The sequence below is a fragment of the Phaethon aethereus genome (genome assembly GCF_964289735.1).
Source record: "Phaethon aethereus genome assembly, chromosome: 2".
Lineage (NCBI taxonomy): Eukaryota > Metazoa > Chordata > Aves > Phaethontiformes > Phaethontidae > Phaethon > Phaethon aethereus.
Window position 1 is genome coordinate 52,040,936 of NC_138582.1, and position 13,380 is coordinate 52,054,315.

The window sequence follows — 13,380 nt, forward strand, 5'->3', positions numbered from 1 at the left end:
ATCCCCGACAGCACTGTACCCTGAAATGTAAATCAACTTTCTTCCTAGTGACAGGATTAGTCAATACAAAGACATCCATACCTCATCAAGACACTGTAAAATAACTTCAGGCTTATTCTTGGTGAGAGCATCCACAGAAGAAGTTACCTAAGGCCACTCCAGTGGTCATAGCCTCGATTGGAACATAAGACCAAGATGATGCCTGTTTACTTCCATACAAGTTATAGTAACAACCTGTTCCACTTGGAACAAACATTAATTTCCCTATAATTGTTCCATTTTGTAGAACTTTTAATACAGTGGTAACCTTTTCATGGCAGTAGTTTTTCACGATGGCTAGCAAAATTAGAAGTCCCAAACCAAAACCCACAATATTACGGTAATCTACTAACTACTGCTTTTGTAGGCTTAATACTGTAAATGCCTGATGCTAGCTCAAATAAAGATGAAGGCAAATTTGAAATGACTGTCATTGCTACAGATCCATACAGTGAAAAGCCACAAGACATCACTTCAAGCATGAAACACACAGTTCTGGGCAGTCACAACCTAATGTCATGAGGTGACAGTAAACTGACATGTGGCTTGTCTGAAACAGTTTGAAAGCTATTGAGAAGGGCATTTATTTTTCACTTCTGGTTGCCACAATTTACTTATATTTTTTCACAACATAAATACGCCCAAGCTTTTGATACTCCCTTTGCGCCTTGAAACAAAAGCAACAACCCAACACTGAAGTGAACCGTGCAGGCTCCAAGAGGAGACACAGGAGGGAAGAAAAGGTTCCACAGCACTCAACCAATGCTTCAAGTCTCATACACCATATACAGCTGCACAAGTGTGAAATGAGGGAACAACAAGTTATGGTAACCTTGAGGTTCTCAATAGAAAGGTTACATAAACAGGCTTATGCAGCTACCAAGATGCTACTATCAGAAACGAAGAGAAGTACAGGAGTCCTCATTATTCACTTGGGGGGAAAAAAAAGATAATATTTCTTATCAAGAGCTGTTTTCACATTCACTAGAAGGCAATTTTTGCCAAACAAAATGTGAAAAAAGATCAAGTCTTTCAGTCATTGCAACTCCACAGGAAAATGGAGGGGACAGACCTCTGAACAGCTGAAACAGTGAAGTTTCAGCTAATACCACTCAGTGTTTAAAAACAGAAGAGGTACCTGCAGACTCTGACCAAGATATCGGCACCAACTGTAGTTACTGAACAGCAAATGAGGCATCTACATAACGCCAAAGGTGTCCTCTTTTGGGCAGCACTTCCAAGAAAGCACCGTTTACAGGATACACAGTTTGATAGTTTTGCTGAAGTTGTTTCAGAGAACAGGAAAGACTTTCTCACCATATGTGCACTTAGATAGTAAGAGTAAGGCACAATCCCTTTGGGGCTACAAGGCTGTTCCTGTTTTCAGACCACAAACAGAAAATCTAAGTGACCAGTTAGCAGCAGGGATTAGTTCTCACATGCTTTACTGGAGGACTCGGGTGTCTCCAGCAGATTGACAAACAGCCCTTTTTACACTGAATTGAGACTTCTGTCTCTAGATATTCTGCCTGTCCTGCCAAAAACATCCTTTGGAAAATTATTTCTTTTTTCTTGACTGCCAGAGAAGGCAGTTAAAATAAAATCAGCTATTTCAGCCCTTTGTTCCCTGCACACCTTCCTTCGTCTACAATCCTGCAAGAAGGCTGCAGGGGAAGGAACCAACAACTGAAACCCAGTTCAGCTTCCTCCAAAGCCACACAGAAAGAAGCCATACTATAGCTTATCACCTGGAAGAGGTCTCATTGAGATCTAAACCCTTTCTGTCCAGTGACCTGCCTCTCCAGGAAACAGAGGCTCCAGGAACCATGCCTGCAGAAAGAGCGTCCGCATCCCTCCCGCATAGCTCAGGCAGTCACCACCCACAACAGCCTCTACACAGGCATGCCAGCAAAGAGTGCCATGGAAAGACAGAGGCCTTCTATTAAAATTCCATTTGCTGCTCAAACCTGAGATACCTCCGCTGTAAATTTTTGCTGTCCCAGCACTACCAGCCAAGAAAATCCAGCTTTTTCTGAACTTGGTTATAATACGCTTAAAATTTTCTAAGCTGTAGCTGTGTTTAGCATCCAAGCCGGGAGTCAAGAAACACAGGTTAGTAGGAGGAGCATCTTCCAGATACCTCTTCATTGTAACTACATGCAGAGAACCAAAATCTCACCAGAGACATGAACAAGATGCTGCGGGATCATGGCAGAGATCTGTTTATGCCACCGAATGTACCTGTAGGGGCTTCACTGTATTTCTGGGAATAGTGTTAAGGAAACCATACTGTTGTTAACATAAAGCTGTGCTGCCAACCGAAGCTCAGGGTTTCACCCAGCAACACTGAATACCAATGCATGCCAAAAGCATCCCACCATAAGGGCAACTTCCACCATTAAATTTCTAGCACATAAGACAAGCCTGAGGCCATTTCTGAAGGGGAACAGCCAGAAGGAATTTCCCGAGATGAACCTGCCAGCAGGTATGCTGCGGTAGAGATACACCATATGAAGCTGTCAAGTTAAGCCACCACTTCAATTACATGATTTCCAACACAACTGGTCCACACAACAGCTCTTCGGAACTGCTGGCTGGAGAGCAACATAAGGAAAGACAAAGAAGTCTCTTGCTCCTAAAATAAAATACAAGGAAGAAACAACTTCATTAGACCCAACTCATTTAAGAGAACACAAGTTACAAAAGCCACTTTCAAAGAAGGGTAAGTTCAGCTTCTTTCAAAACAAGGGGTACTTGCACAGGTATGTTGCCAACCTTAATAAAGTTCACTTTAACAGCATTCACATATACAGGGCTAAATGAGTTTCATGTCCCACATCAGTAAGAAAACAGTTTAACAAAAAAAGTGTTTTAAAACAACAGCAATGCTTCAGTGCTCTCTGTTCTTAAACAAATCTCATTCTTTTACTGAGCTACCCAAAACAAAGGGATAGCTTTTTAAGGCAGTTACAAGGTAAGACCAAGCTTTAAAGGGGATGATGTAATAGGAAACTAAATTACAACTAGAACGGAATATTGGTTTTAAATTTCTTAGGCTGACTCGAAATTCAGAAAATAAAGGGCCAAATACTACCGATCCATGCAACAGCTTTGAAAATAGTTTTGCTCTTTAAAGGCATCCTTTTAAAAAGTGTTTTTTCCTCTTCAACCCCATTTATTGAGCCCCACAGAACAGGTCACTTAAGTTACAAAAACGCATTATAGGACTGAGTAAGACAGACCCAGAATGGACATTATTAGAGACATCGACTGCTCAGGCAGTGACCACATCAAGGTGTGTTATGTTGTAGACTGGCTGTAAAAGACTGCTAAAGAGGCAGAAAGTGTTAATTAAATACTGTGAAGGACATGATAGGTAAGTCTCATACTGAAGTGACTTCACTTGTTACACGACTTGCATAATCCTTTCAATATGTTGGGGCTGTATGGACTGTACTGCATGGAGAACTACTTATTCCCCATGACCCTCACATGGTACTTGATTTTTCCTAGATGCCTGCTGCAGATTTCTGTACTGAAGATGGAGAAACAAAGACAACAGCCCAATCTGGAGGCAACATCTATTTGTGCTTCTCACTGTCTTGGCATCAAAGCTACAATGAAGATCTGTTAGACACCTGAGGTTACCTCACCACAGGCTCCCAATGATGAACTTCTAGTCTTAAACCAGATACAATTGACTTCGGACAACTGATCTTCTGGGAAGCCACAAAGATTGCCTATTTGGGGCTTTTATTGGGAAAATCTCTGTGATTGCTCCTAGATTTCCCAGACAAGCAGAGTAGAGGCTCATCTATACTGCATGGGTCAAGCTGAGTTGTTCAGCTTGTACACTACATCCACAAAGCATTTTACTCCATATGACAAACTATTCCAAGCTTTAGAAGTCAATTTTAGTTGATGGAAGAGGAATTTGGCAATGATCAACTCATAATCAACACTGTTATGGCAGCAACCAGAAGCACTCATCACATACCCAGGCCCTCAACCAAGTCATTCTGTTCACATTGTTTCACTAATAATTACATATGTCAGAAATCACCCTCTGTACCCTCTGTTCCAGGGAAGTTTCTATACGAACAGGTCTTTGTAGCAATGGTTCAGAACCAGTGACTAGCATGTAGATATTGTAGTGTTACCATGAGATGCCCGATTTTGATTTCCAATGAAAGACACCTTGTTTTGCCCAGAGATATGGAATTCATTAATTTCCAGGTCAGGAGAAAAGTTCAAAGGGCATAATCCCAATATACTTTAATGCTAGAACAGACCACAGGCTAAATAAAATACAAAACAACGTTACACCCACAAGTTCTTCAAAGAAGGTGATTGTATCTTTGCCAACTACGCAAACATCGCACTGCAGATTCTTGTAGAATCTGGCCTACAAATTTTAAGGCTGCACCAGCCTCAGATGTCTGACCACATCCCACCTTTTCAAAGCCAGGGACTAGGCTTAATCACAGACATCACTATCCAGCTGACAGCACTGTTTCACTAATGTTACTGCTTCCCAGATTGCCTGGGTTGCTGTGAGCAGCTTTTAAACCACAACACACCCACAGCTCTGTCACACTAATAGCTCAAGGGGCAAAGCGAAGCCCCAGCAAAGGCTGCTGCTTCCAGTAACTCCAACATTTCTCTAGCAAGATTTTGTGCTAACAGTGGGCACCAGCTCTGAGACACCCAGTACAGGCACAGCCTCTTCAAGAATAAGGAGCCAGGAAAGGGATGAAGATACCTCTTCTAGGCAGGATGGAGCAGAGTCTGATGACTTACTGTTTCAAATAGTCTGGAATAATGGAAACCACGCATCCTTCTGAAGAGTCTAAACAACATCCCCTCTCCCTCCTTTCCTCCAGGAACTAGACACAATGTGCTAAGAACGCAACAATCTGAAGCCAAGCTTCACACGCTTCTTAATCAGTAAGTCTTATCCAAGCTTTTGGAAGCTAGCTGCTCATCAGTGCATTTTGGTGCCCAGATGGGTGTGTCTAACAGACTAGCAACTGGGCTCCCATAGTGTGATACCTTTTCACAGAATACAGGCCCACAGTTTAGAGCTAAGAGTTCTCAACTGCACACACAGTTGAGCTTCATTACTTGAGAATACATTTATATCCATGCAATTTTACAGTTATAGTAGAACCCTTCTGCAAAAATATAACTGTCCCAGTTGCAAGGTAGGATACCTTTTATTTATAGCAAACAGCAGATGTCCATACCAACCATCTAAAGAAAATCTGGACATTGCATTGATTCTTGTAAGGGCCATAAATAATCAACAGGTTATAGATGTTTTCTGGGCATAGTTCCAAGATGGCACTACTGTTTCTATTAGAATTCAGAATTTATTTATTACACTTGAATCCCAAGAGTTTTTTGTTTTATTGTGGGTAGGCATACGGGATTCTCTGCCAACGCTACATTCCACAAGACAGAGTCTTATTTGATATCATGAGAAGATCTAGCTCTTGTCCTTGGGCCACATCTTTCAGCAACCAGGATTATTTCCCATCTCATCTTTGTGGTTTGCAACTTTGCTACTTGAGGCTTGGTTGCTTTCCTATCTGAGTAATCAGACAGTTCCAGGATTGTCTATAGATAATACGATCTGACTTAAGGGTTTTCCAGGACCCAAGTTGCTTCATGAAGGAGCTTCAAGTATTTGCAGAGGACTCAGCTGATGGCAGCGAAATAGTACCTCAAAGGAGCAAAAGTGACATTTCCTGACTTTCAAGACAATTCCTCCTGCACTGAAAAAGGCACTGAATCTAATCACCACACCCTCTTCTAGTTTGCTGCGTACTCCTAGAATTCACTTGAGTCAAATTCTTTAAATGGCAAGTTAGATGCTTGGCACATTGCAGCCATATATATATAGAGCGCACAACTTTATAAGGACCAGAAGGTATGCCAATACCCTGCACTTACCATTTCTAAACCACTGTGAGCTATTAAGCTGTTACAGAGAAATCCAAAACTTAGGGAGTTTTGAACTATAAATCTTAATTTAAAACGAAGAGATGCTAAAAACATAACTCATGTCTCGGTAGAGTTCTAACAAAGGACACTATCAGCCCCCTTTAAGTCTCTGTCTCCTTGCAATAAGGGGAGAATCAACTAAATCCAGATTAATTTTGCAATGGGACACTTGTTTCCCTGGTGTTCACATGGGGACCAGCAGAAGATTGGATTCCACTTAATTTCCTCTGAAAGTACATATTCACTCCTCTGTTGGATGGATTTTCACTTACTTCAGAAGGAAAGAAGTTAAGCAAGGACTTAACACTGAATTTTAACACTGATTACCACTTGCTCTAAATGGCACGGAGCAAACAAAAATTCTTGTAGAAGACAGCAAAACCTTCATGGAAGTACTAACTTCTGTCTACACAGGTACTGTGGAAACTGTCACCAAAACTGCGTAATATTTGTCAAGTGGCTAGTGTGCAAGCCACATAAAGGTATTCTGAATACACTTACCACTCCAACACACACCATAGGCTGCCCCAAGCAGACTGCCTAGCAATACACCACCAAGCAATCAGCTGGACCTGGCTTCGAGAGCTCCACTTGAACTAGATGGCAACTGCCACTTGGCAAGCTGCAAGTGAAAGTCTTCAGGTGTTGTGCCAACCAGGGCATGCTGTTTCACCTGCTTGTTAATCTAGCCTGGAAATCCACAAAAGGACCTTTGATTTCCCAGGCAAGTCCTAGAAGCAGCCAGTACTAACGAAGCCATCTCTTCTGCCTCCACCAAACTGGAATTATGTGCTGGAAGAGGTCTGCAAACACAAGCTATGAAAATCAAGTGCCATCTTAACATCTGACTCTTCTTAGTTCAAACCACCTCAGTAAGATCACTGAGCTTCATGAGTTCTTCAGCCTTAACAGACCCTAGATTTGCTCATTAGCAACAAGGCTCTTCCATCTGCTGCCACATTTACCCTGCTTTAGTTGTGATCAGAGACTATTTCCTCAAGACACTGGTGGAGAAGATCTGTTAGTGGATTTTGTTCTAAAGGTGACAGGTGGCAGAACAGACCTTGATCCTGTCAACTTGAATAGCAAGCCACTTAGAAACATCTCTTGTGATCTTTTCCACTTTGCAAACTATATACATTTTTCTTCTGAAACCACCATATTTTTCAGAGAAGTAGCTTCATGCAAAAAGAATTTTAAAGAAGTGTTTGCCTTGGGGTTTTTGTCTAAGTGGTTAGGGCAGCACTAAGTATTCATCTTTGATGGTTATCAGAAGTTTTGCAACTTACAGCAAAACTCCCATATACAACTGTAACCTAGAATCCTACCCACTAAGCACTGCACAGATTTCTACCACATGGCACGACAAATACTTGGTTCTCTAAGATAACCTTAAAAAATCTGATACTGCAAACTACTCAAAATAACAACCCATGAGCTTACCTACTTTATCAGTATCTTCAGGAAAAGAATACTGAAATATAATTAGTATTTCTTCCAGCTGTCACTTGTGTGTGGATTATGCTATTTTTACTGCTACAAGATGAAGGGTCCTTTAAATACTGCAAAAGCAACAGAAGTCAGGCTCACATTCTCTATTAGAAGGATTTTAAAAAGTTTACTATTCACCACTCTGTAGCTGTAATTGTTTGCAATACACACCAATTGACTGCAAAATCTGAACAGCATTTAACATTAATCTTACTGACCATCATATTTCAGTGCTTCAATATTCAGAATGCATCTGGGTTTTTTGTGAAAACCATAAATCTAGAAGTTAGCTTTACATCTTCTGTCAAGATTTAAATCTTAATTCTCACAGGGCTGTGCATTTAATGATATGAAGGCATTGTTTTGCTAGACACATTCAGTCCTGAAAGCAAAATCAAGTCCTACAGAGCAGCGGAAATTTCTACTGATTACAGCAGAAGACATTTACCCAGTATTTTTTAAGTTTGACTTGGCTCCTCAAGCCAGCCAAAGCTTTGCTGACCCATCCTCAAAAAAAAAAAAAGTTGACTAATGTCACCTAATGTGAAAAGATAAGTTTGCAAAGAATCCATCCTGACAAACATGCTAAACAGAGGACACTATTGGGATATAAACGGTTGCCACCATGTATTATTTACCCCCTACTGATCATCCTACGGCACAAGTATTATGCTCAGACTTCATGAGATTATCAACATCCAGAAATTGCAGACTTTGAAGGAGTTTCTAGGTTTTTGTCTTGCTGAATCTTTGCATCTTTGGATAGCCTCCTCCTACCCAAACAAAATATAAACTAAGAAGTATTTTAAAGTCAGCGCTTCCTCCTACTCCAAAGTGAAGGACCAGATGCAAATATGAACATACCATGTGGTTTTACAACCGAGAAATAACAACTAGAACATGACTAGGGAGATTCAGACGACAGTACTTGAGAGGTATTAGGCCAACTTCAAAAGCGGAAGGCAGCAGCATCCCCATCACCAGTCCTTACCTCTTCAGGTTACCTCAGTTTCCATATATAATTAAGAGACACCTGATGAGATCAGGCTCTGTACCACCCCTTAGCAGTTTTAGGAGACCTGCATCAGCTCTCTCCCTCCCACCCACAGGTGTCTGCACGCCGATGACTGCCTGCCTCTTGCCACACAGCCCCAGCCACCTGCCATGAACAGTGGTTGTGCTTTCTGAAGAGTTACCCACTATCAGCCTAGAGAAGCTGGAGGCAGTGGAAAACCTGCCAGGGACAAGCCAAAATATCCAAGCAAAGACATCTGAGCTGCAAACAGAACCCAAGAACCTGTACCTGCCGCCACTCCCCTCCAAATCAGGTGCAAAGGAACCTTTATATGGCAGCCATGCCTTGCACCAGTTTACTAGCGTAAATTAAGGCAGACTCAGGGCATCTTCTCTTTGCTGACACCATACTTCTTCCGGCCCACTGGTGTTAGCAATAACGGAAAGCGTAAAACAGAAATATGCACAGAGGCAGCTGACACTACAGCGAGGAGCTGTAACCAGCAGCAGTGGCATCAGGTAAGCTTTTTGAAGAGGGGAGACATCTGTAAGCAGATCCTGAGGTAGCAGTGGAGTATCCCTAGCATCCGGTCGAATTCTGTGTTTTCTTCTCCCTCCACAAGAGAAGGAGATACATCTGCTAATTGTCCTTTCAATGACCGCCTGTAAGGAGCATTCCAGGGCCAGGGCCAGAATGAAAGCCACAAGAACAGACACAGAAGTGACAAGAAACTAAGTTCAGGAGAAGTAAAGAAAGGAAACCAAGGAACAACATTCTCCTTGTTATTTTTACGCTCTTTTTCTACCCTCCCTTTCTCCAAAGTGGTGCGGGGCCCAAAGACTCTAAGGTGAGCGACAGACATTGGTCATGGCCCATGGAAACCTTGTCACTCCTTCCCCTTACCAAGCTTTTAACTATTTCCTCCTGTTAGTAACACAGCCCAACCATTTTCCTGCCCAACATTAAGCTCAAGTTAACCAAGGACAGAATTTTTTGTTAAGCAGATGGTGCACGACACGAGACGTTTGCAGTTTTGTGAGCATCAGCACAGACCACATGATCACCCGAGCTCAGGACTGAGGCAGTACTGCACTTGCCATGCTGATCTGCTCTCTGCCAGTCCCACAGACTACTGTGCTACATGCAAAGCCTTCTGAAATGCTGCTAACATGTTCTTGTCAACAGAGGGCCATTGAGGAAGGGTCCCTTTGGTAGATCATACAAATTCCCTCCATTTAGGAGGGCATATCCCAACCATTCAGTCTAAGAGTTGATGATACGTGAGGTCAAAATGCCACAACCAAACCTTCAAGGCAGAATCTGGCCAGCTGAAGGTGTATAAAGGCCACAGTCCCCAGCTGGACATCTACTGCATGCTAAAACCCCAAGTGGTGGCCAGCTGTAAGCTGGGGGTGGACTCTCACCTCCTGACTGCTAGTACAGGAGATACCCTAAGGGTGAAGGAAGAAGGCCTTGAGTACCAGCACTGGTCTAACAGCTGGCTATTCAATCAGAAATCAGCATTTTGTAGAGGAAAACACAGGAAGGTTATGAAAAACCCTTGTTACCCATGAGCAAGTCTGGGTCCTGCAAGACCTGGAGAACTTGGAAGCTCAGTGATCTTTTCTGGGCAACCAGGTAAAGTGGCACTTGGCAGAAGGACAAGCCATGCTCAGAGAAGTGAAGTCATACCTGGTATTAAGCCACTGCCTTTCCCACTGCCAGGCTTTATTCCAGGCAAGAGGGAGGGGGAGGTAGAGATGGAAGAGAAAGAACAGCCAAAATCTGTGACTTCCATGACTCTCCGCCACCCTACAAGTCAGAGGGGCAAACACAGCTCCCCCGGTGCCCTCCCCAGACTGCAACCCATTAGAAGCACAGGAGCAACACCTGCTCCAGGCCACAAGCAGTTCAGGAGTACTTCAGGATGACCAGTAAGGGCAATGCTGCCCCGCCTGCCTCAGAACAAGCCCAGTTCCAATACCCGCCTTGGAAACTCAGGGGGAAGGTGCTTTCTGTATGCAGTTTTCTTAACAGGTGCCACAGGTTGATTGCTGTGATTTTTAAAGCCAAGTGCATTCTCCCTTCTGTATTTTATCCTGGCTAGATCTTGCAATTTATTTGAAACACAAACTTTTCCAGCTTAAGAATTTGGTGGTTTATTCCACTTTCTCTTCTAAGCACGGTAACACTTGTAGCTTTAATACTATTCATCTTGCATTTAAGTTTCTGAATGATTTTATTATTAACACTTGAATCTACATAGAAGACAGAGGTAGAATACTAACACTCAAGCCAGAATGCATTTTCAAATCATCCTTAGGACAATTCTTTAAAGAAGTTTCCCTGAAACATTGATCCATTTGAGATTCAACAACTTCTGTGCTCCTTCTGGAGGATTAAACTCCTTACAGTTACTCTCAGCTTACAATGCTGTATGCAGTACCGGCACCTCTGAAGTTCCAGTACAAAGAAACTTGCTTTGTTTCTTGTCCCAGGAGCAAGGAAAACAAGCTGATGCAACTGAAGGGTAACGTTACTTTTGTTACATCTGCCTACTGCCACCGTGCAAGTCAGATGACATCCAGCAGGATGTAATCAAACCAAGCTACTAGGAAAGACAAGTTTTGCTAACTTGTAGTTCCCAAACTACAGGCAACTCACATGAGCATTCACCTTCACAGAAAGATGTTTAACTGAATGCCAATACATTCCAGAAAGCCAAAATATTAGAGAGAATACCTGAAGATCTAGGGGGCCCTACTACAAAAAAATTAATATATTTCCATCGTGATTCACTTCAGAGGAAAGCTGGCAAGGATTTCGACTCAACCTTGACTGCTGACTACCCAGACATGATAGCATCACATGAGTGCTGGGAAATCTACAGAGAAACTTACTGATTAAAGACAATATTTTTTTAAATTACATTAGCATCGTATTTTTCCTGGAGAGTTGTATATCTTTGATAAAGACATGGAGAGGAAAAAAAAAAAAGGCAAAAAAAGGAAAAAATGCAAATAGGCACCAGCAGTACAAGAATGAATGTAAAACCAGTCATCCTTTTAAGGCAACGTCCTACACCTGAAAGTAATTGCAACAGATGCTCCAACAAAGGAACTGTCCTGGCAGGAAAAAATATAGTGACAATAGCAATAAAGTGATTACAAATCTTGGGGTCTCAATATAGTGAGACCAAGACCAGCGGAATCAAAGTCACTTTCTTTGTTAAAAAGCTGTTAAAAAGCATTTACATACAGCCTGACAGGGAAGAGTGGAAGGCTTAGAACCAACAGCAACTTCTTCCTCTAGTGAGGAAGTACAAGTAGCAGCCCTGGCTAACCCTCTGCTGCTACTCAAGGTATTAAGCCACCGTTATCATCACCCCGTAATCCCTACATTAGTATTTTCTGTGCCGCTATAGGAAGCACATCCCTAAGTGTGGTACCTCTCTAAACTCTTCGTTTCCCACGCACGCTTTACAGAAAGCGAAAAGCATTTCAAAGGGCAGCACGTAATGACATTTCACCACGACACGCCTTCTGCAGAGTAATATTTTGTTTCAGTAACGGTTCACATCGGCCTCGTTGTAACGGTGAAAACAATTCCTCCAGGACAGCTTGCTTGGAGGGGGAGTAAGAGCAGTATGACTTGCACTGTTCAGTGGGAGTTACTTTGCAGTCGCTAACCCACGCTCACGCTTGCCCGTGTTACTCGTTCACACAAGTTCCTCAAAAGCCTCAACTAGCCTTTTTCAAGTCACAACTTCAGGCAACTTGGCCACTGAGTTTTTGGTTAATCCTCCTCGTGCTATCCAGCAAAGTAAAAATTTGCCTCAATCCAGAGACTTCCAGATCCATCCTCCAGACACACTCCGAGCATCTCACATGCCACAAGCATCCCCCGTGCTGACTTACCCATTTACGTCTCCAGTGCCTTGCCAGACGGACAAGCACCCCAATTCCCAGAAGTTTGGGGCAGAAAAGCAACTCGCCCCAAACTTTCGGCACACCCGTGAAACGCCCCCTCCCGTAGCGACGGCTGCCGTTCCCCCCGCCGCCCGGCCCGTCCTTCGCCACGGCTCGTCCCCCGCAGCAAGGGCAGGGCGACGGGCTCCCGGGGACGCCCGGCTGCCGCCTCGTCCTCCTGACCCGCTTCCCTGGCATCGGGGAGCGCGACAGGCCGGGTAAGTGGCGACACGGGACGCGGCCCGAAGCCGGGGCAGCCCGGGAGAGGGGCCGCCCGCCCACTCACCTGGGGGCAGCTGGAAGTTGGCCGGTAACTGAAGGGTGGCCGTGGGCGGTCCCTTGGGCACCACCGGCCGCGGGGCCCCAGGGGCGGCCACCCGCGCGACCAGGGCCCCGGCGGGGGTGGCCGCCAGGCGCGGCGGCGGCGGCGGCTGCAGGGCGGCGGAGGGCGCCGGGCCGCCGGGCCCCTTGGCGGCGGGGCTGCCCCGGTCGGGCGCCGGGCCCGCGGCGGGGGCGCAGAGGAGCTCCTCGGGCGGCGCGGCGGCCGCCTGCTCCGGGTGCCCGCCAGGCATCAGCCTGACGGGGGCCGCCGCCGAGGCGCTCATGGAGGAGGAGACGGCGAGGGGACGGGGGGCGGCCGCGTCGCGTAGAGCCCCGCGCCGCCCCGCAGCATCGCGGGCAGGGGACGCTCAGGCGCTGCGCCGGCCGCCGGCTCGGTCGCGGAAACACATGGTGGCCCCGCTCTGCCGGCTCCCGGGCGCCGCGCACGTGGGCCCGACCTCCCCTGCCGGCGGCTGGAGGGAGGGCGGGCGTAGGGCGGGCCCACGCCGCCGGCGCGCCCTACTGCGGCGGCGCCCGGCC

At 45.0% G+C, this 13,380-nt stretch overlaps 1 protein-coding gene across 1 annotated transcript in view; it reads right to left on the bottom strand.

The window, feature by feature from the left end:
* TAF4B (TATA-box binding protein associated factor 4b) overlaps positions 1 to 13,124 on the bottom strand; it is a gene marked incomplete at both ends in the record, with an annotated part of 73,411 nt that extends 60,287 nt beyond the window's left edge. Inside the window, one exon of the mRNA XM_082014994.1 lies at positions 12,806 to 13,124. Coding sequence (XP_081871120.1) covers positions 12,806 to 13,124 — 319 coding nt within the window. The remainder of the gene's footprint in view (positions 1 to 12,805) is intronic.
* Between the last annotated feature and the right edge of the window lie 256 nt (positions 13,125 to 13,380).